We start from the raw sequence: 23,369 nt of genomic DNA on the forward strand, positions 1-23,369 counted from the left end.
TTTTTCTTTAATGTTCAAGTAGCCTATGTTGTGCAATTTTTACACGACTAGCTATGTCTTGCAAGCTTGCTAGGGACGGTTAAAGTTAGCTTGCTATCACTAGTTGAATGTAGCCTACAGTGATATCAAGCTAATGCCCTAGCAAGTCATTTACTAACGTTACCTTGGAATTGATAACTAACGTTGTGTTAACTTTAACATACCTTAATGGTACACCACAATTTATAAAGGAACAAAGTTTAAAAAGAAAATCAGATGGATTAGACAAATAATTATTAAGGAGCAACAGGATTTTCTACCAACATTTCCTGTTAAATTAAATATTTCATGCACATATTGAGCTGCACGGCCATCAGATGGTACCATTCCACTGCTTGCTTTCATCCGAATAAGGCCTGAAGTGCTGTGCCATGCCGCCATCTGGTGGCCAGGAAATATATAATGTAGCCCATTATATTTATTAGAAAAGAAGCGGCCGTTGAATAATACTGTACTTGTACTTCCTTACCAATTATTCTTCTAATCCATCTGTTATATTGTGTTTTTCTTTTCAAACTTTGTTCCTTTATAAATTGTGGTGTATCATTAAGGTACGTTTTTGAAGGTAATTACTCATTAGACATTAGATTCATCATTTGACAACTCATCATTTGACATTAGATTACCATACATTTTAGCAATGGGCACAGTCTTGGGGGCTGACATTTCTCCACATTGCTTCAGACAATTTCTGTTATTGCTGTATAATATCTGTAGAAACAAAATGTAGTTTATTATCAAAGTGAAATGGTTGCTGGCGTTAGTTTGAGCACATTTTCGAAGAATTGTTTTGATGTGTTTTGACAGCGGTTAGTAAAGATGCTCCTCTTGAATAAATGTGTATTACTCCTGCAGCCATTCACCATTTCGGTGTCACTCAGAACAAGGCTATGCATTTAGGTATAAATGTAGGCTAGGCTATATAAATAAATTACCCGTCCAACTTGAACCTATGCAATTCACTTTGTGATGTGTTGCATACAAGCTGGCCTCCCTCCCTCATCTATGAAATGGTTTCTTTGTGATTTGATTTTTGTATTTTATGGTCTGGTTTTTAATTGTGTTGTCATGTTGCAGTTTTACAAGAAACGGATCTCAGTTGTTGCAGCTTTACAACAGAAGCAAGGCCAGCGATCCCAGAGCCAGCTGGAGGCTTTGCCCCGTGAGTGGGACTTCACGTTACAGAAAGAAGCTTTTTTTTTTTAACCAGGACACAAGAGGGGGGCGTTGTCTGACGGACGGAGGCACACTTTGTGTGGGTGACTGATATTTGGTTCAATACAATGCTTTGCACTTTTATGCTGAACTTTTAAAAAAGATGTGTTGTCACTGAAAAATAATAACATTAACATATACAAAATTGTATTTTGTCTTGTTTCATGACAGTTGCAATACAGTTGCTGGCTGAATCACTGTGTCTGTCTTAGGTTAGCAAAAGACTGAGACTGCTATCGTGCACCCGGCGCAAGGTGGTGCAAAACGCAACGCAAAGCTTATTCTTATCTTACACTCAATAAAGTGTTGATTTTACGCCATGCGTTCCTGTTGCGCCCAGGGGTGTGGTAATTGTCAACATAAGGTGTAGTCTGGCAAATGATCCAAAAATCACTATCTTACACCCTCTAAAATTCATTATGCCACTGACCAAGAAAAACCTGGCCTATAGCGAAAGGCGCATATACTGTATGTACACACATTCAAACTGCTCCGGTGAAGTGGAGGTGGATGGTCTCCCCACCACAACAGATTGCTGCTCTCTTCCGTTGTGTTGTTGCTTTTGCAATTGTGTTGTGGCTTTTGTATTTCGTTGAGCCGTCTGGGCCACCGTCATTTTCTGTACTCGATCATAAAATGACCATGATATGCCATTAAAGATGAAGTAAACATGTTAACTTGACTTACTGGCCTGTCTTACAATGCTACATCAGTGTTAATTTTGACAGCTAATTTAGATTTATTCTCAGTCTTTAGATGAAAATACTTAATAGTTTTAGTCATATTTTAATCATATATTCTTCATAGTTTTAGTCAACCTTTTGTCATTATTTTTAGTCAAAATGTTTCCTCTCTTTAAACTTGTCCCATATAAAGAAACCTCCACAAATAGGCCTAAAATAACGACTTGCATTATTTGCACTATTTAAGCTACGTCGGAATTAACGTCTACAGTGCTATGGATCCATTTGTCTTCCACTACAACAAAATATATCTCTCTTTAGAAAGAGACAGCCTATTGAGCTGAAGAGTAACAACAGGTTGATGGACTATCCCTGCGTAGCATTCGAGAATATCCACAAACTCTCGGATGTGCATTAAAACGTATCCTTCAGTAGGCCTAGGCTAGATCAGTTAGCCTGGCCCCGCCCACCTAGATCTTCTTTCAGGGAGATCTAGTCTGGAACACCATAGTTCATAACCGTTTCCCTCAAACAAGAAAAATGTCGGGCCAATCAGCGACAGGAGGGGAAGACGAAACCGAAACTTATTGTGATAAACAGAAGCGGCAACACCTGCAAAAGTCAAATATGCAGTTAGAAAAATGCAGAAGGTAGACCCACAGGTAGACCCACATACAATGTTTCCTGACTGTTGGTGCTGTTTATTGTCAGTTTGTAAAGTTTAGGCAAAGTAGGAAGTAATGTTAGAAATCTCTGATCAATGTGATTGGTAATGAGTTTGGGTATTTCCAGGTTATAGATCAGTCAATTGCACAGTACAATGTTTTCCAAACTGACGGTGCTCAAAACAATACAACACAACCGTGTACAGAGCAGGATGAGGACAACCTGAGGTTGTGTGTATATGTTCAAACTTTTGTTTCACATCACATTGAACTGAGTCTTACCATTCAAGTAGCCAACAGAATGATGGAAATAATAATAATGGCCTACTACTACTAATAATACTACTACACTGCAAAAAGTGATTGCTTCTACCGTGGAGGTAGAAGTGCAGGTTTTTTCCTAAAACCGGCTGATTTATGCTGTTCTGTCGGAGCATAATGTTTTGGGCCCTCTCTTAGAGCCTGTTATGGTCCAATCGGAGCAGGGCTGTGTGAGAACTGACTCAATCACAGTCTGGTGGGCACTGACGAGTACGAACTCGATGCAGCTTTAAATAATGTTATGTAAATCTGTGCACTTTCAGTCAGAGATTAGGGTTTGCATTATGCCTAAAACACACATGCATACTGAAAATCCTCAAATTTACGGGCCGGGATTCAATTTATAAATAAATGCCGACCCCCAATTGCCTACATTGTTTCTAATGAAAAGTCGTCCTAAATTGGGTCTCCAACACGCCGCTCTCAAGCTACCAGTTGCTTGCCACCCCCTTCTAAGCTTGCCAGAGGCTAGCCTACATTTACACAATTGTTGCCGCAAGGCATTCTAGCATACAAAATTAATAGAAAAGTAAATCATGCATAATTAAAAAAAAACAAAAAACAATTTAGGCTACCGTAGGCCTACGGTAGCCTAAATGTGTGCTGTGCTTTCCATTACAGCACAGCACACGTTCAATGAATGAATGAAAGTAGATGCCTTGTCTCACAATAAACAGTGGGTGGAAATGACACTTTCAACTACATAAAACTTAATAGTGAACCATCAGATACCCCCCAGATTTTAGTGCCCATCAGTCCCAACATTTAGCATAATAATCAAACAGTCCAAACGTAAATTAAATCTCAAACCAAACCGAACATCTTCTGCTTTTGATACCCTACGGGTATAACTCTCCAAACGAAACGCATGTCTCACAATAAAAGAGAAGGCAATAAAATGCACTTAGGCTAAGAAATAAAGGCCTGCCTCGAGTACAAGCCAGCCCCAAATAAAGGACTGTGCTTTGCACAGCCTAAGTAAATTAGCCATCAACACTCCAGCCATAATTTGAGGATTTACAAGTCTGTCTCCTAAACATTCCTCACCCGTTATCCAGACATGCATGAAAACATGTGAAAACAAAATTCAGCCATAGGTTATTTTGAGAATGATGACTTTCTCTTCAGCATTGTCCTAACCGTTAAAACTAGGCAGATATGACGAGGCATTGCAACAATGTTTACAGAGATACACTGTAAAGTTGGCTGCAAAGTTTATGCAGACTGTTACGATTGAATAACACTTGCGCACACACACATTATCGAAATCATACGCTGGACGCTTTAGGCTATAGTCTTTCTACATGGGTTTAGTTAATGATCAGCCTATACCACAAGTTAATAGTGGTTTGTGTAAACCGGCACACTTTAGCGTTCCGACAGGCTTTTGTCGGGACTCGCAACCCTAAATGCTTGATTGCATTGCGTTTTTTGCCAAATTTTCATGTACCACATCAGCATTTTTGTTCAGTGAATCTTTTGTACAGTAAATTGCTTTACAATTATCGTCGGGCCCTTGGTCGCCTTCTTTATCGCCCAGTTTGCCTCAGCTTGCCGCCATTCACTCAATCTTTTTGGCCTCTGTGTCCAGTTACATAGTCTGTCTGTTCTTGGTCTTGGATTTTGTGAAATAAATTTCTAAATAAATGCAACTTATAGTCTGGTGTGACTTACATATGTTTTTTTCCTCTTTATGAGGCATTTTTTGACTGATGTGATTTATAGTCTGGAAAATACGGTAAAAACAAGTAAATCTTATCTGCCAATGGATTAAGAAAATGTATCTAAAAATGTAAGATTTAAGACAATTTGTCTTAAATCTTAAATCTCATCTTAAATTAAGGTGAATTTTCTTAATCCATTGGCAGATAAATTTGCTTGTTTTTTATGTGTCTTAATTTAAGATGATTTTGACTTAATTTAAGTCAAATAACCTTACAAGAAAGCTCAAATTAAGTATCATTATACTGAAAACAATACTAACTAGCTTTTTATCTTAATATAAGATTATAACACTTGGTAAGATATCACTTTTTGCAGTGTACTACTACTACTACTACTACTACTACTACTACTAATAATAATAATAATAATAATAATATAGAATATTCATAATAAAATAATAATACATATTAATAAATATAGTTGCTAGCGACAATGAATGGGGTCCAATCATTTTTAGAGCATGGGGATACTGGGTGACTGGGCATTGAGAATATAGAATTGTGGAAAAATTGAGGAATAATTGTATGTACCAATACCGATATGTAGGTACCGGTAATAACTAAGCTTTCTATTTGGCTTGATAGATCTCGGGACACTGTCAACTTTAAAAGTAGATATTGGGTCAAAAAAGGTTGGTCACCCCTGGTTCATGGTCTTCATTGAGTTCTTCACCGTGCAGAATGCAGAAAGAGATTAATGTTTACGTTCAAGTTTATGAGCTTGCAACCTCCCTTACACCGATCTTATTACTGTATGTACTGTTCACTGCTGCTCCTCCTTTACAAGTATCACTCCCTCCTTTCTTAATTCGTAAGGATGTTCACAAGATAGAAAATATGTAACTAATGTGGCCTATTTTACAACCTAATGTAGCCTATTTGAGGCAGCAAAGCAATTTTTTTAAAGAACTAGGCCTAACAGTCGATATTGCATAGAACTTAAATTAACGTTGAATTTTACATATAGTAGTAGCGTTAGTCAACTTATTATGTCTTGCAGCTAAACAAAGTTTTTGAAATGAAAACTGTTGGTCATAACCTGTTTTAATAAAAACTATTTTCATTACATTCACTTTACTCTCATATTATTGTTGAGGTTTTCAAGAATATAACATATGTGTCACTTTTGCATAGATATTTTTAGTTAGATAAAATACTTAGAAATGTCAAAAATGTAGCAGACTGCTACTAGTGTCTGAAAGGTCCGGGACCTCAAATAGTTAGGATGCAATTCATGAAAATTGGGCACAGCACATGATTGGCTCAATGGATTCACATGTCAACATTTTGCCGCGGAAGGGGTGGGATTTGCGTAGACAACTGCCATATTGCCGTTACAAACTAAGCTCATGCATTTCTATGGAGGATTTTTGAGTACTGTGTCTCCTCATTAGAAAGTCTCTGGTTTAAGTATGAATTGTTTTTTTTTTGTGTTATTTGACTAAAATGTAAAATTGATGCTTAACACGGTGAAAAGCCTATGTTAGCCATGTACTGTAACTTTTCACTGTGGCATAGTTCTGAATTTGTGTTTATTTAAGGCCTCAACAATGGTCCTTTTGGTCACAACATGTGATTTTTGCCAAAAATCAAAAACTTATCCAGAAGTGCCCAATCTTTATGATTTTTCACATATTCCTTCCCAGCTAAAAGGGTTAAGTGCTGTTCAGAAATGTAGTGGAGACAACCTAAGCCCCCTGAGAATCTTGAGAATACCCTGTTCATAAAATATATTTAAAACAAAAGAACACGGCAAAAAGTATAAGGTGATGATGATGAGTATGATTAGTAGTAGTAGTAATTGTGGTTAAAAAGGTGTTTGTTTTGTAGAATATGGTTGTATTGTGTTTATGTTTACCTTTATTAATTAAAAAAAGTAGATACTTCCAACCAACATTATTCATTATGGGGGGAATTCTCCCATGTGCATAAGGGTGCGTAAGTAAAAAAAAAAAAAAACGTGTAACTACGCGCATTTCACTGCGAATTCTCCCCTTCGGTTAAACCTGTCATTTACGTGCGATAGAGGGAGTTACGCATTTTGTGAGGAGCAACCCCAAAATCTGGGTGTTTCTTATGTATACAACTCTTGCACGCACAAATTAACATTACAGTATCAAATTTGGTGCTTAATATGCTGATCCAGCTTCATGTTTTCCCCCATTACAGTGTCACACGGTGGCATATTTCCCATTACCTTATCCATGAGGCTACATTGTTAAATAGTGAAAACCCTGTTATAATCACCCACCTTGGATGTTGGAGCTTACGGACTGTGCATCTTCAGTTTTAACTTGACATTAAGTCATAATCCCATAGCCTACATTCAAATCTGTCAATTTCTTTCCAATTTGACTGAAGTCATCCATACATTTGCACAGACGTTGGCAGGCCTCGGCTGGTATTGTTATGCCAGTCTCTACTGTATTCGAAACTGCAGGTGTCAGTCTACAACTTTGGTAACATAGATACATAGATATTATGAGAAGCAGCTTCCATTGAAACTTTCTTTCTTAACAGTGAGTTTTTAAATTATGGATTTACACACCTTAAGCACGTCTTGACTTTTTATAAACAAACCTCAAAGCAAAAGTGAAATTTTGTGAAGTCAATTTTTTGTTAGGCTATGTGATGACACACCATTTTACTGTAGGCCTTCGCTATTCAGTTCACCATGCTTACGTTTTCATATCAACCTAAATTAACGAGGTGGTGGATCAGTCTAGTTCTCTCACACCTCTTTCATAAGGCTGCCTTGATTTCGAACTTGCGCGCTGTGGGTGTGACAGAAGTGGGAATAGGAGAATACACGTAATACAGAAGTGCGTAAAAAAAAAGCTTACGTGCGAATGGGAAAATTCCCCCCATATATGAAGTAAAATAATGTGTTTTGCTTTGTGCAGTACCGTGTGTAGATAAAATCACCTGTCAACAGTACGCTACTCCGATTGCTTTAGCACATTGTATAGAGTTGCTAAAAAGGGTAATGTTCAAATGATGAAATGCCTATGTCCAAATGTAAGACATTTGCACAATCAAGCTTTCAGCATACATTTACAGGAAGCAGAATAGAGGGAATTTATTTAACAACACCTTCATTGTGTAGCATATGAACTCTCAGCTTTAACCCCTCTCATTTTGAACTCTCACCTAACCTATATCCCCATTCTGTTTATTCAGGACAGGGGTGATGAGTTTACTTACACGGGTAGTGGGGGTCGGGACCTTTCTGGAAACAAGCGAATTGGCGAGCATTGTTTTGACCAAACACTTACACACATGAACAGGTATTAAAGCTCCACCTTATTTCTCTCCCTGTGTCAAAGATGTATGAAGTAGATTAACTGGTATACAGTGGCTTGGGAAAGTATGTATACACCTGAAAGTCATCACTTTTCATTTGGTTTAGGAAAGGTAATTTTTTTCAGTATTTGTATGGCACACTTGTGCTGTACTATATTTCTAAAGGTTAAAAAGAGTATTTATCTACTAAAATGAAAAGTAAATCAGTTAAAAACTAAAATAGCCTGCAATATACATTTTATTTTCCAAGTAATTTCAGTAGAACTGTAGTTGGGTATTGTTGTTTGATTTATTTTTACTTAATCAAAACAACACAACTGCAGTTGAATTGATATTACTTGAAATACACAATTAAATTACATTACTTTTTAATGTTTTTAAAATGGAAATATAGCGTTTTTGGAACCAATCTCTTCATATAACTCTATACATCAGCCCCAATGTTACAGAATGTACAAAATCAAGTCTTCTGAAATGAGACAGTATCAGCTTTGCACATTGTTCTGAACTGTTTTTGGCTCATTCTTCTTGGTAGTTTATAGGGATCAGCTTGTCAATGGGATGGTGGTCTTGAAGCTACTCCTGTGTTGCTTTAGCCTTGTGCCTTGGGTAACAGTCCAGTTGGTAGGTAGTTTTGTTGTAATATTATGTTGATTTTATTTGCATCCATTCTCCCGTCAATTCTAAAAATGTTTCCAGTCTCTATTTCAGTGGATTTGGCTTCATGGAGCACAAACACACACACACTCTATTTTGGTTGCATATGACCATAAGGACTTGTTATGGTGTATCTTGTTCAATTTGCACACATGCTTTATTATGGATAATTGGCTTATTTTGCCACCCTCCAACAGAGCCCAGTTTCTTTAGCCACTTCCTGACTGACGGGCCAAAGCTGGGTAAATTATCGCTTACCATTGATAACTTTTGGTGCTTAATGGTGCCTCCACAGGGCTTCCTCAGGGCTATTGTTCCCAGATTTCTGACCTCACCTTTACCCTCCGGCCAACCTGTACTTAGTGGTGCTTGAGCAACACTTGCTCAAATGAACATAACATGAATGTAAAGGGAGGTTCATAATTAACACTATTTTTTTAGCCAGCCAAGGTTCCCTTTTGAGTCAGTGATATTTTTTGTTTTGAATATGAACGATTAGCATGCTAGCCATGGTCCTCTCCCAGTTATTTCTTGGTTACGGGAACGTTCCTTGAAGGTTGGTTTAGCCCTAATTTGCCAGGAAAGCTTTTCTGATGGAAATATAACATTAGTTTACGGTTACTACTTGTTTACAGAATGTTCTCCTAACGTGTAGATTATGAGACCTTTTACAGAATGTTCCCATTTGGTTGCATTAACATTCCCCACACCATCTTAATAATAATGAAAAAAAAACAACCCTACATTAACAACTTAATGATAATATTAACAGCATTGCTTAAATGTAGCATGTAGCATGTTTCTAATAAGATAACCTCTACCACCAACTTTTTAATGAAATTAGCAGAACATTAACATACGTTACTTACAAAGATTCTTACTTACAACTAGGGGTGCAAAATTCCGAGAATTTTCAAAGTTGGAAACTTTCCATGGGAATTAACGGGAATATATGTGAATTAACAGGAATAAACGGGAATTAATGGGAATAAACTGGGAATTTTTTATATGGCAAGTTAGTCTATAACAGGGAACTTAAATGTAGTGGACAAAACCCCATCTTGCAGCATAATATTAGTTAAAACAACCTGATTTAATGCAATTTCAGTTAATGCAATTTCAGTTCAGTTCAGTTTCAGTGAGTGGTGTGGTCTATCTTGGGCAGTTCAGTGTTGCTAGTTTAGCACGCTAGTAAACAATAGGCAGAGAATGGGATTCCCGCAAGCATGCTAGCTAGCTTTGTATGCTAAGCTAAGCGAAAATAGGAACATACAAATCATATTGCTGATTACGAAACAAAATGTTAATGTTTGTATATGAAACAGTTCGTAGTTAATTCCCGTAAATTCCCATTAATTCACATAATTTTCTTTAATTCCATTAAAGTTTCCAATTTGGAATATTTCCAAAATTCCCCAGCTTAACTTCCCATGGTAAGTTTCCGGAAATTTTCCGCCTCTTTGCAACCCTACTTACAAGTAGATTTTTACTTACTCAAGTAGATTCAGAGATACCAGCAGCGCTCCTGTTTACCACTCTTTCTGTTAGTTAAGGTTAGTTGAACGTTCTGTTTTTTTTGGGCTACTGTAAACCAAGGCTACCATCACTACTAACAAATCTGGGCTGACATTGCTATATGAACTGCCTAGGTGTTTTAAACTAGATCCAGGTTACTTGTGAAACATGTTGCTGAATTAACTTCTTAAACACCACATAAAGGAATAGAGGAGTCTACCTGGTGAATGATAGTTTATTTGTGTATTAGCTTTACTGTTAACATTTCCACTGGGCAAAATATGGCAACAGCAACATCTGATACTATGCTTCAACTTCCCTCGCTTGGTCTGGATATGCCATTAACATTGATGCAACATTGCGGGCGGGATTTAGGACTCAGAGAGGCTGTCTGATAATGGGCAAGTAAATGTTTTTAATTCTGGTGGTGTAAAGCCCAGGCCATTATCACCTGCACGCTTGAATATTGTCTCGACTCAGCCTGGCTCAATAGTGGAATTGCGGCTATTAACTGTTAAGATTTTGGACTCCCATGGTGTGTTCCATTTGCACTCATAGGTTGTAATTCCCAAGCTATGAGTTGGAAGTTTTAATTGGAGTTGGGATTCAAACCTGGCAAGTCAAAGGAACCTCATCAACCCTCAGTTTGAATTCTCAAGATGGTTGTTTCCATCGCCAGTAAATGGAAGCTCTAGAAATGTACTGTTTTTTAGCAGTTCAGTTTTTAAAGGGACACCAGGCAACATTTTCGTGTTAATTACTCATCTTCGTAAATCGGTATATGGTTAAATGACTCATTACAGGGCGAATGAAGACTCTCTCGCCCGCCCCTACTGCCTGTAGGAAGAATATCCCGCTTGCAAGTTCAGTGTATTCTACCTGCCGATCGAAGCAGGATGAATTACATCCTGCATCCACAGCACAGAGGCAGGCTAACTAAACGCTAGTGATTGTTGCAAACGTGTGTATAATGGCAGAGCCGGCGAAAAAGCAGCGAAAACCCTTGACGGAAGATGCAAAGAAAAGGAAAAGAGCTTCAGACCAAGCGAAGGGGGAGTTTCTTAGAGAAAAAGCATCAGGCTTGCCTGGTGTCTCTTTAATCGTAAACACAATAGTAGAGGTTGACCGATATAGGTTTTTCTAAAGCCGATGCCGATATTTAGAAATCAGGGTCAGTCGATGGCCGATGTATGATGCCACTTTCTTTTTGGCCGATATTTACCATTTTCTTCCCTCTATTTGCAGGATAAAGGTGCTCTAAGTGATATTGCGCAGTTTGTTTTTTTCACATACAGCAAATGTCTCCTCACCATCTGCTAGCTGCCTGTCCCCTCAATATTACACTCAATGTATTAACTTAATAGGCTAGTAGTAGTAAGGCTCAAATCATTTTAACTACAGTGCATACGGAAAGTATTCACAGCGCTTCACTTTTTCCACATTTTGTTATGTTACAGCCTTATTCCAAAATTCTATACATAATATCCCATAATGACAACTTTAAAAAGTTTGTTTGAGATTTTTGCAAATTTATTAAAAAATAAAAAACGAAGAAATCACTTGTACATAAGTATTCACAGCCTTTGTAATCTACAGCTTAATTGGAGTCCACCTGTGGTACATAAACTATGCAATTAACATTTCAGTTTTCATTTAATTTAGTTATGCTTAATGTTAACCTGTTGAGGAGTGAATTCTTTTCCTGACTACTTCTAGAATTCTACGCAAAACGTTCTGTAGTTTCAGTGTTCTTTATACAGTCGATGGGAAAAATCCCTGAGGGTAATTGTCGCATCATAGTACGAAACTCTCGGATTGCGAAAGTTCTATTCACATATACTGTATGTGACCGTACTCTTCAACAGGTTTTTTAATACCTTATACTGTATTGCTTTTGGAAACATAATAGTACTACAGAAGAAATGCTCAGTATAACAATACCTAGTGGTAAAATACTACTGGCATAGCATGGGCCGCATAAGAACCCATTCCGTTTTTGAGCCGATCTGAATTACAGGGCTGATCCACAAATTTAGTTTATCTTTTGCTAACATTAAGCATTTGACCTTGGTTGGAGGTCTGTGTTCTCCAAGTGCCCTACTAATTTGTAACAGTGAAAATGCTGATGACTTTCAAGGGGATCAATACTTGTGCAAGCCATTGTATGAATAGTTCAATGAATTAATTGTCTAATTATAAGTGTTATTGTTATGTAAAAGACAATTGTTTTTTAGCTCTTTTGTGGTAATAATTTCTCAGGGCCCTTGCACTGAACTGTGATGCACCATTAAATGATAAAGATGGTGCAGAGTCTCGTAACTGGCGTGCAGGAAAGCCTGTCCGGGTAGTGCGTAGCTCCAAAGGCCGACGAATCAGCAAGTATGCCCCTGAGGAAGGAAATCGTTATGATGGTATCTACAAGGTGAGTAAGACTTCAATGTCACATGGTATAATGTATAGCTACACTGTTAATTTTCCCACCCATTATCAGTCCCTCCAGGATTTCACAAGAATTTTTTGAGATTGTTGCGACCTAAAATGCCTGATTTTGCGACAACTTTTCTAAAACAATTGCGATGGAAGTTGCAGTGTTTTAGCTGTTTGTTGCGAAGAAATTGCGGGAGGAAGTGAAAATGGCAAAAATAGTTGTTTTTTTTTTTTTAATTGAGGGCAATTAAGGTTAGTAAGACCAAAATCACACTGATCACAATTCACAAAGCAGTATAACCTTTCGTAGAACTGTCCAAAAAAGCCCCTGTAAAGAGATGGCATCATGTCATATGTTTCAATATATTCATATATTTTGTAATTCATATTAAGTTCATATATTTTTAATAATTCATATTCTGTGACCTGCATAATAACTACTAGTTAAGTATCCAGTAATTTCCTATTGATTTAAACTATTAGACTACACTTCTCTTTAATGGCATTACATTGGTGGTGTGTAAGTCTAATTGACTACCTGCCACTTTAAGGACGGGAGAGTAGCCTATTTACATTTCTGAGTGGATTGGAAGGCTTCCATCTCTGTGTTCAGCTATGAGTGGAAATAACTCTTTGCATAGTGCATTACGGTATGTGGATGCAATTTGGGATTTTCTTTGTCATTAGTTAAAATAAATGTTAAAAATTAACTTGAATTAAATCATTCTTGGATCATAGAAGAGGTAAATGTCTCGCAATGTTATTAATTTCTATGATTTTGGTAGCACTACACAAACTAAGCCCACAAGCTAGCTAACATGACACGAGCTAAAAGGACATCTCCAGATGTAAACATTTGCCAATGGGTTGCATAGCCTACTCAAATGTCAGTAAATGTCAGAAGTGAGTGTGGCATCTGGCTTAATATTTTGCACGAGGGACTGTTGTGGTAGGTGAAATTTCACAGGGAAACTACGATGATTGGTCAAATTAGCGAAAAAGTTGCGGTGTTTGGACAAAATTGCGAGGTCGCCCAGAATTTGCGGGGATTTGCTGAATTTGCGTTAATTGTTGCGAGCGCAACATCACGAAATTCCTGGAGGGACTGCATATCATCCCATAAATAAAAATGACAATTCTTTGGTCTATCAATACAAATGTATCTTCTTAATTAATCAGAGGTGGGTTAGATAAGATAATTAGTACAAACCTTTTGAACGATGCACCTTGCATCTGATCACAAAATTATGCCATCAAGATAGTGATTTTGGACCTGGCACACCCTAAATATATTTAAACCATCCGTTTCTGACAGTGCGTTTCAAATCGTTAAAATAGAGCCCTATACATTACAAATCATACCTGGACAACCTCCTCTATAAAATCCTCCAACATATAGGAGTATAATCCGTGTATCATTTGTTCATTTGTTTTTCTAAAACCAACAATCAGAAAACAAAAAAATACTTTTTTATATTCGTTTCCAAAACCAAATTTTCGTTTTCGTTGTACACTATACAAACTACACCCAACTCTGAAAGATGGCTTAATAAAAGTATGTGGTTGGCTGAATAGGACAACCATAGAGGAATACTCATCTTACGATGTGCATAAGACAACAGGGCATGGTGGAAGAAACCATATGCTGTCTGAACTTCACAGAAAATATTGGATTATTAATGCAAATTCAGCAGCCAGTAGAATTCTGTCTAAGTGTGTTGCATGCAGACGATGCAGAGCCCAGATTGTAGAGCAAATTATGTCCGACTTGCCTCTGGCGAGACTTCAACTGGACTTGCCCCCATTCACCAACACTGAGTCAAGACACCCAATCCTAGGTCTCATCAAGGGTGAGGATGAGTCAGGTTACAGGGAAGTGATCAACAGCATCCTTCTATGGGGAGGACAACGACATCACCCTTCTCAACCTCTGTTCAGGCACAAATACTCAACTTACAACCTAAGACACTACAGAGAACGTTTTTAATAGTTTCTATCCAGCCACAGTCAGAATAATAGCCAAATACAGAACAGCAGGCAACAAGTATGTCACTTGAACAAACATGTGCAATATTCTTAAATGTGAAATGTTTTTATTTTTTTTCAAATGCTTACCGAATGAACTCCCTACTAACCAGATTGGGGCATTTATGTTTTTATAAATGGGTCGCTAACGCTTTAGACATGTGCTTATTAGGTATTAACAGTGCATAATAAGCAGTTAACAATTCATTACTAACAGTTAGATAACTGTTGTTATCCTTTAATAGCATGAACTAACTGTTAACATGCAGCTTGTAAATGTTAATAAGCAGCCTTTTAAGTTACTTACAAGCATATTTGTTAACAGTTGTAAGTGTTAACAAGCAGCTTGTTAATGATGTATAAGACAAAGAAGTGGATAACTAATACGCTTATAAGACCTTTCTTACCTATTTGTAGTAAATTTTGCAGCCCCCCAATCTAAAGCGAGGACCATGTAGCCTATAGCTCCACAAGCCCGACCTTCTATCTCTATATATCTACTGTATCTATCTATCTAGCTTGGTTTATCTGTGAGAAATGCACCTTCAAAATGATTGCAGTTAACAGGAACCGAACCCCGGTCTCCTGCGCCATAGAGTGACTTGTTACTTACTGAGCTATCTTGTAAGTCGAGTCGAGTCGGCTTTTATTGTCAATTTCTTTAAATGCACTTGTCATACAAAGAATTGAAATTTTGTTTCTTACTTTCCCATGCAGACATAGACATGCTTTAAATACAGACATAGACATACTATAGACATAGCCATAGAAAAACACATTTTAACAACAAAAAAAACACTGCACGTTCAGGAGAAGCAAGGAGTCGCTGCATCTACATGCGCCACTCAACCGTTGGTGATGTCCATGTGATGTCTCTGATGGATAAGTGGTGTTTAATCTCCATAATCTTTCTTTAGTGAACGCATAAAACAGTTTGTCAGTAGGCTAGTCTAAATATATTATGCCAGCTTTGTATATAGTTTGGTTACCTAGCAACCGAAGCTAGCCTTGTCAAACCGCTGCGTCAACGTTATTTCTGTGATTTGGGAAAAGCCCGTAAAAGTCCTGGCAGGAAGCATGCATAAGGATGTAGATCCAGGAATGCACTAATATTTTGTTTGTAGTACCAGTTTACAACAATTATTAGTTAACACTAAGTTGTAAACACTTTGGAAAAAAATATATTAAAAACTGGATATACCAAAAAACATTGATGTAATCGCTTCCTGCCAGGACTTTTACGGGCTTTTCCCAAATCACGAAAGTAACGTCGACACAGCGGTATAGTAGCAGATAGTAGCATCCATCAGGCAAGTGTTATTTAAATAAACTCCTGGTGTACCTACAAACTTTCCAATGCCACGTTTTATGAGTAAAGAACATACTGTAGAAGTTGCGTACCATTCAGGGCATTATTAGTGGGGTAATTTATGAGATACTAAGTTGGTTCCAGTACGCCTGCAGAAACTCATTAGTTTCTAAGCTACTCGACCAGGGTTCGACCAAGGGAAAACAGGTTCTGGGAGGGTGTTTGGCTCGGGGTCATGGTGCAAAGGACCCTAGGGTGAAATTACTCCTAACCATCGCTTTAAGTTCAAAGGCGAGAACAGAATCTCATTGGTTGTGTTTCAAGGCTGTTTTCTCAAAATGAGTTTCCTCTCCCACTCTGAGCACGAAATCTCCACTTCAGAAGCACTTACATACACCAAACTTTCTAATCTTATGCTTAACTATATTTAGAAGATTTTTACAGAGGGGTTTGTTGATATATTATTCCACACCTGATTTATATGACATTTTATGCCTAAAAACATGTCAAAAATAAATCACGCTTGTCAATTTGTCTCCATCCCCTACTCTTTCAACTTTTTTGTATGTAAATGAGTGTGTGCATGTGTGCGTTTGCGTATATGTGTGCTTCTCTGTGTATGAGTTTTCGGTTGTGTGTGTGTGGGGGGGGGGGGGGGTAATGGTGTGTGTGTGTGTGTGTGTGTGTGTGTGTGTGTCTGCTTGCCTGCATGTGTGTGTGTGTGTATGCGCTGCTCCACGCTGTAGCTACGACCCTCTCAGAGTTCTGCGTCGGGGTTGCTTTGCATCGCGGTGCATTTTACTGCCATAACGGTAGGGGGTGTGTGGCTTCAAAGTTTGGTGTCGTCTGTGTCTCAAAACGGTACTCAGAGGGGTCTGCTGGGGTACGCCGTCAATTTCACGCAGCATGAAAAAAAAATAACTTTTCCATGATATTCTAAATTTTTGAGATGCACCTGTAGATGCACCTGTCACCAGTACTACTTAGCCCCCATGCTTTTTGCTCTTTAAGGTGGTGAAGTACTGGCCCGAGATTGGGAAGTGTGGGTTTCTGGTGTGGCGATATCTGTTACGGCGCGATGACCAAGAACCAGCACCGTGGACTCCTGAAGGTGCAGAACGTATCAAGAAGCTGGGCCTCAAAGTGCAGGTGAGTCCTATCGCACTCTCCTCAAAAACAGATTTAATGCCTACAACTGATGCAAATCTGACATCATGAAGAAGCTCACATGGCTATTCAGTTAAAACATGCCTACAAGTTTTGGCATCGGGGCTTGTCAAAATGGTTGCCTTTGTGCCATTCCTTCTAACAGGTGATCTCATGAGCAGAATGAACAGGTAGTAGTCACCTGGTTTAGGAAGTCACAAGACATTTCACAACAAAGTACATAAATACATTAACCAGACAATACAGTTAAAAAACTGGAGAATATATAAGAATATCATGTTCAGTTTTGAATTTATACAAAAAAATGCATTTTTGCATATTTTCACAGGTTGGGGCTCTTCTAAAGCTGATGGTAGAAGAGCCCCAACTTTAAGTGATACAGTGTTTCTCAAAGTGTGGTCCGGGGACCACTGGTGGTCCGCAAGATATCCCAAGTGGTCCGCGAGCAGACGTGGTAAAATATAATATAGATGAGTTGTTTGCAATATTGAACCAACTTGTATGTAGGCTAAATCCAAACAGTTCTGCAACACTGTCTATGTAATATATGCCAGTTTAAATAGGACTCCTCTGACACAATAAGCAAAGTGCAAAGACAATAAGCAAGGTGGTTCAGTGAGTAGGCCTATTGTGCAGGCTAATATACTATTGAAGTAGGTCTGATCTTTTTTTTTTTAGCTAGGTGGTCCGTGCGCTTCTTTTTTATTGGTTAAGTGGTCCTTCGTCTGAAAAAGTTTGAGAAACACTGAAGTGATAAACTGAAGAAATATCTTCCTCCTGTACAAAATAAAGAAAATAAGAACTGGCAACCCCCAATACCCCATGGATTCACGTTAGAAAAAGACAGACCATGGCAGTTGTAATACAGTATATCAAAAATATTTGGTATAGAATACATATTGCAAAATCAATGGGTGGGGACAGGTTAAAAAGACTTGCAGAGAATCTATGGAATCTTTTTTTTATCTATACCTTATAAAAGTCGCACAATATGGACTTCACTTCTTAAGGTGGAGCATGAACAGCCCAAAGACAACCATTTTGACATGCCCTGATGAAGGCTATTATGCCAAAATATGTAGGTACTGTATGTTTTAATTGAATAGCCATGTGAGATTAAAGGCTTTCTAAACATAACCCTTGTGAGTGCCTCATATTTTCTTTAAAAGATGTTTCAACAATTTGGCTCCGTAAACTGGAGAGGACTAGAGGGACACCCAGTCTTATACCCTAGCAACACTCCTCACAAATTGTTTGTGGCTGAATTCCACAGATTCGGTTGAAGTTATGTTTATATATATATATTTTGTTGTTTGAACCAGTGTTATTTTGGCTCTCTCTGTGGTCTATTTTGGTTTTGGCTCTACCTAGTATCCCCCAGGCTATTTGGAAGCCATGGCTAACAAGACTAAGAAGGAGGCTAGTGTGAGAGGGGGCATGCGAGGCAAAAGACACCCCGGGAGAGGCCGACCAAAAAATACACCCCCTCCAAAAAAGCCAAAAGAAGAAAAGGAGGATGAAGACATCGAAATACCAGCTGTAATTTCAGCTGGTGGGTATCAAAGCAATGGTAGTCAGAAAACACCCAAGGGCAAAGGTATGATATTTTTACGTTTGTGGGTTTGAGAGTCATATACGTACTGCATATGAATGCAATGATTTCTTACTGTGTAGTTATTGACAATTAGTTCAACTTTATAAATTCAAAGTATGCAGATAAGTATGCTCATCTAATGTAAGGATTTTCCTCCAGCCACCACTGATGGGCTGCATGTAGCACCATTATCAGTTGAAGGTGCAGTCAGCGATTGCACATGACATTGCGTTTGTTTATGTTTATATTTAAATTCCTTAGCAGACGCTTTTGTCCAAAACGACGTACATTGTATTTTAACCAAGGACCAAACAAAACATACCAGAGAGGTAGCTCATCCCTCCCTTCATAATTCCCAGAGAAACTTGTTTGGGGACAGGCTGCCTGCACTTTTTATGGGCTTCAAATCGCGAATTATCGCTGACTGCACCTTAAATGTGTCTCTGACCATCCTATGTGTCAGTATAACAGTCTTTCCAACACATTTGGATAAGTTGACATAGCCATTGGTTATAGAGTACCGAAGCCATGACGTAGCGTTGTCAAGGCAGCAATTTCACTGGATATAAACAAATCAATCTAACCATAGTAGTAACCATAGCAGTGGCTTTCTTAATCTATTTAAATAATAAAAAACATTTCCAAGACGTTGGTATATTTTTTTTACACTGTAGGAATCCCATACTAAAACATACCAACACGATCAGTTGAGATCCAGTGACACTGCAGTCATGGAAACGGAACGTCACACTTACGATTGCTTTGACAATGGACCAACGATGAATAGGCAAATAAAACCATAAAAAGGGGCAGCCGCGGCCTACTGGTTAGCGCTTCGGACTTGTAACCGGAGGGTTGCCGGTTCGAACCCCGACCAGTAGGCACGGCTGAAGTGCCCTTGAGCAAGGCACCTAACCCCTCACTGCTCCCCGAGCGCCGCTGTTGTTGCAGGCAGCTCACTGCGCCGGGATTAGTGTGTCCTTCACCTCACTGTGTGTTCAGTGTGTGCTGAGTGTGTTTCACTAATTCAAGGATTGGGATAAATGCAGAGACCAAATTTCCCTCACGGGATCAAAAGAGTATATATACTTATACTTACTTACTTACTTATAAAAGCTATGTACTGTTTGCCTGTAATTATAAAAATGTGGATGATGAGCACCACAAAATGTCACTTTAATATTTATTTGCTTATTTATTCAAATAACATTGCATGTTAATGGCTCCACATACAACTGGAAAATAAATCCTAATTAAGATGTACACTGTAATGTGAAGCTTTGGATAAATGTGTCAAATGTAAAATGTAATAAAGGACATTTTAGGTGTTCAAAACAAATTAGGGTTAATTGAAAATATTGAAATGGTGAAATTAATTACAAGCTTTGTGATTAACTAATCAAAATAAATGTCATAGCCTATTTTTGGTGAAAAGAATTTAAAAACTGATTTTACCATTGATATTAAGTCCATATTCACATATAGGGCTCTATCTTCGTGGTCTAAAACACATGCTTACTAGTCAAAAGCTTATTTAAATTGAATAGGATGTCCAGTCCACATTGGGAGTGTTTTCGTTATCATACATTGGGCGGATGGCACAACAAGGCGTTCCTAGGTTTTTTAAACAGTCATGGGTGTGTTTTAGGCATAACATCATTTAAAATAATGAGAATGACATCTGTCATTCCCTTTTAAAGGAGAATTCCGGTGTGAAATTGACCTAAAGTGTCTTGAAACATGATACGTGTGAACGTATGTCTCATAGCCCATCTCGGCTTGTCCCCTGCACTCCAAAATCTGGCGCTAGTTAGCCGATGCTACCAACAGCTTTTTCAATAGTGGTGCTTCGGCATCGGGCTAGCCATGCAAATAAATCACTGTTTTACACCCATTTACACCCTATTCATCAACTATGACTCCTACCCACTGTAGCTAGTTAGCATGGTTAACAAAGTTAGCATGTTAGCATGCTAGTTAGCATTTTTAGCAAAACTGCTAAAAATTATTAGCTAGGTTAGTTAAGTAACATGGTTAGCATAGTTAACATGCTAGCATGTTAGCATGCTAGTTAGCATAGTTAGCATAACTGCTAAAAATGATTAGCTAAGTTAGCTAAGTAACATTGTTAGCATGTTAGTCAGCATTTTTAGCAAAACTGTTAAAAATGATTAGCTAAGTTAGCTAAGTACCATGGTTAGCATAGTTAGCATGCTATTTAGCATTTTTAGCAAAACTGCTCAAAATGATTAGCTAGGTTAGCTAAGTAACATGGATAGCATAGTTAGCATGCTAGTTAGCATAGTTAGCATAACTACTAAAAATGGTTAGCTAAGTAACATGGTTAACATAGTTAGCATGCTAGTTAGCATAGTTAGCATGTGTTATTTACAAATCTTAGCATAACTGTTAGCAAACATTAGAGCCATTCCAACTTTCAGTTATCGTCAAATATCTACCTATACACAGCCATTCAACTATTTGAATATCAACATTCATTAAACTGCTAGAAAACGTTAGCTAAGTAGCATGGTTAGCAGGTTAGCATTGCTAGCACTGCTATAAAACATTAGCTAAGTAGCATGGTTAGCATAGTTAAAAATCTTAGCATAACTGCTAGCAAACATTAGAGCCATTACAACTTTCAGTTATCGTCAAATATCTACCTATACACAGTCATTAAACTATTTGAATATCAACATTCATTCAACTTCCAGTCTGTCAACAACTTTTAAACTATTTACCTTCAACTTTTAAACGGTCTACTTTTAAACTATCATTAAACTATCTATTAAACTAGCTGTCTATCAACAACTTTTAAACTATCTACTGTCTATCAACAACTTTTAAACTATCGACATTCAGCTTTTAAACAGTCTACTTTTAAACTATCAACTTTTATTAAGCTATGCAACCACCATGTCTATCCTAGCATCACCGTAGTAACCATCTCTGTATTATCTGTTTTAACTATACATGATATTTTACATCACAACTTTAGCATTTTCATGCACTGGTAATTCCTTGGAATTGCATTTCTAGTTCTTATTCTTCTTCTTCTAACGCGTTTAATGCAGCTTCAACCGTTTAACGTAGAAACTTCATTCAAACATTGTCACGTAGGTCTTACTTAGGACAAGAGTGCTATGTATTTTTCAGCTTTGTAACTTTTATACTTTTTAGTATAAAAAACTATTAATTTAGTATAAAAAACTATTAATTAAAAACTATCAACATTTTCCCATTGACTTAACATTGCCCTTTATGACATCACAGCAATTAGAATCCTATGGCAGGTGTTCAGGCCACCTGGCCCAACTGCCAGTCTCAGGCTTTAAGCATACAAACTGGCCCTATTAAGACTACACATCCCTTTCAACTGCTTCCTCTGCCAAAAACTGTTTCAAAATAAAAATAAAATAAAATAAAAGTCCTCACTACAATATTTCACTGTTAAACAATTTAACCCTTTAAACTACTGAACTTTTTAACTGTTCAGCCATTGTAACTGTTACTTGTCATCAACTATGACTCCTACCCACTGTAGCTAGTTAGTATGGTTAGCATAGTTAGCATGTTAGCATTGCTAACGTTGTTAGCATTTTTAGCAAAACTAAGTTAGCTAAGTAACATGGTTAGCATAGTTAGCATGCTAGTTAGCATAACTGCTAAAAATGATTAGCTAAGTTAGCTAAGTCACATGGTAAACATACTTAACATGTTAGCATGCTAGTTAGCATACCTACTAAAAATTATTAGCTAGGTTAGCTAAGTCACATGGTTAACATAGTTAACATGTTAGCATTGCTAACATGCTAGTTAGCATAACTACTAAAAATGAAAACATTAGCTAAGTTAACTAAGTTAAGTAACTTGGTTAACATTATTATCTTTGATAATATATTTAGCATAACTGATAGCAAATTTAACCATTTAAATTATCCACCTATTTAACCGTTCAATCATTCCAACTATATTAAACCTTATCTACCAAGCAAATCATTTAACTATATAAACTATCCACCTATTTAACTGTTCAGTCATTCCAACTATATTAAACCTCATCTACCTAGCAACCAATATAGTTTGTTTTTACTCTGTATGATATTTTACATCATATTTTTTGCATTTTCATGCACTGTATTTCCTTCAGGAAATGCTTTTCTAGTTAATATCCGATATCTTTCTGGTGCACCTCAGCTCTGATGGGGCCTTAGTTTACTTCTTGTTCACACTATACCTTCTCTTTGGGTCTCAGTCCTGCTTTGGATTATGGGCTATGTAGTTGCTCTGGGTTAGTTATGTATTTTCATCATCATCCATTATCAGGTTAAAATAATTATCATAATTGGTGTGGTGATTTTGTTTAATTTTTTTCTGTTTTAGTGAGACCCTGGATGAGATTATAGCACAACGTACAGAGTGTAACACATAACACATAAAACGCAACAAGGTGACAAACAGACAACAAAGGGAAATGAGACAGGACGATAACAGACCTGACAGACAAGACGGGACTGGACAAAACAGTTCACAAACTCAAGGATGTATTATTAATGATTGGATAGAATGATCTGTGATTCACATTAGATGGTCACGGTTGAAAGGGGTTGGCAAACATGTTATGCATGAGTGTGGATAGTTTAAGCACCAATAATTATTGCATGAAAGAACTCCCTTGGCACGTAATAGGGACGTAGACCTAATGCTAATATGTCAATGTCC

The 23,369-nt window shown here is 37.6% G+C and overlaps 1 protein-coding gene across 1 annotated transcript in view; it reads left to right on the top strand.

Moving 5' to 3' along the window:
- Positions 1-23,369, top strand: part of LOC125304162 (E3 ubiquitin-protein ligase UHRF2-like) — a 149,349-nt gene that overhangs the window by 106,072 nt on the left and 19,908 nt on the right. The window contains exons 10-13 of the mRNA XM_048258228.1: positions 7,828-7,934; positions 12,382-12,544; positions 16,895-17,032; positions 18,422-18,647. Coding sequence (XP_048114185.1) covers positions 7,828-7,934; positions 12,382-12,544; positions 16,895-17,032; positions 18,422-18,647 — 634 coding nt within the window. The remainder of the gene's footprint in view (positions 1-7,827; positions 7,935-12,381; positions 12,545-16,894; positions 17,033-18,421; positions 18,648-23,369) is intronic.

This window comes from Alosa alosa, chromosome 12 (assembly GCF_017589495.1).
Source record: "Alosa alosa isolate M-15738 ecotype Scorff River chromosome 12, AALO_Geno_1.1, whole genome shotgun sequence".
Classification (NCBI taxonomy): domain Eukaryota; kingdom Metazoa; phylum Chordata; class Actinopteri; order Clupeiformes; family Clupeidae; genus Alosa; species Alosa alosa.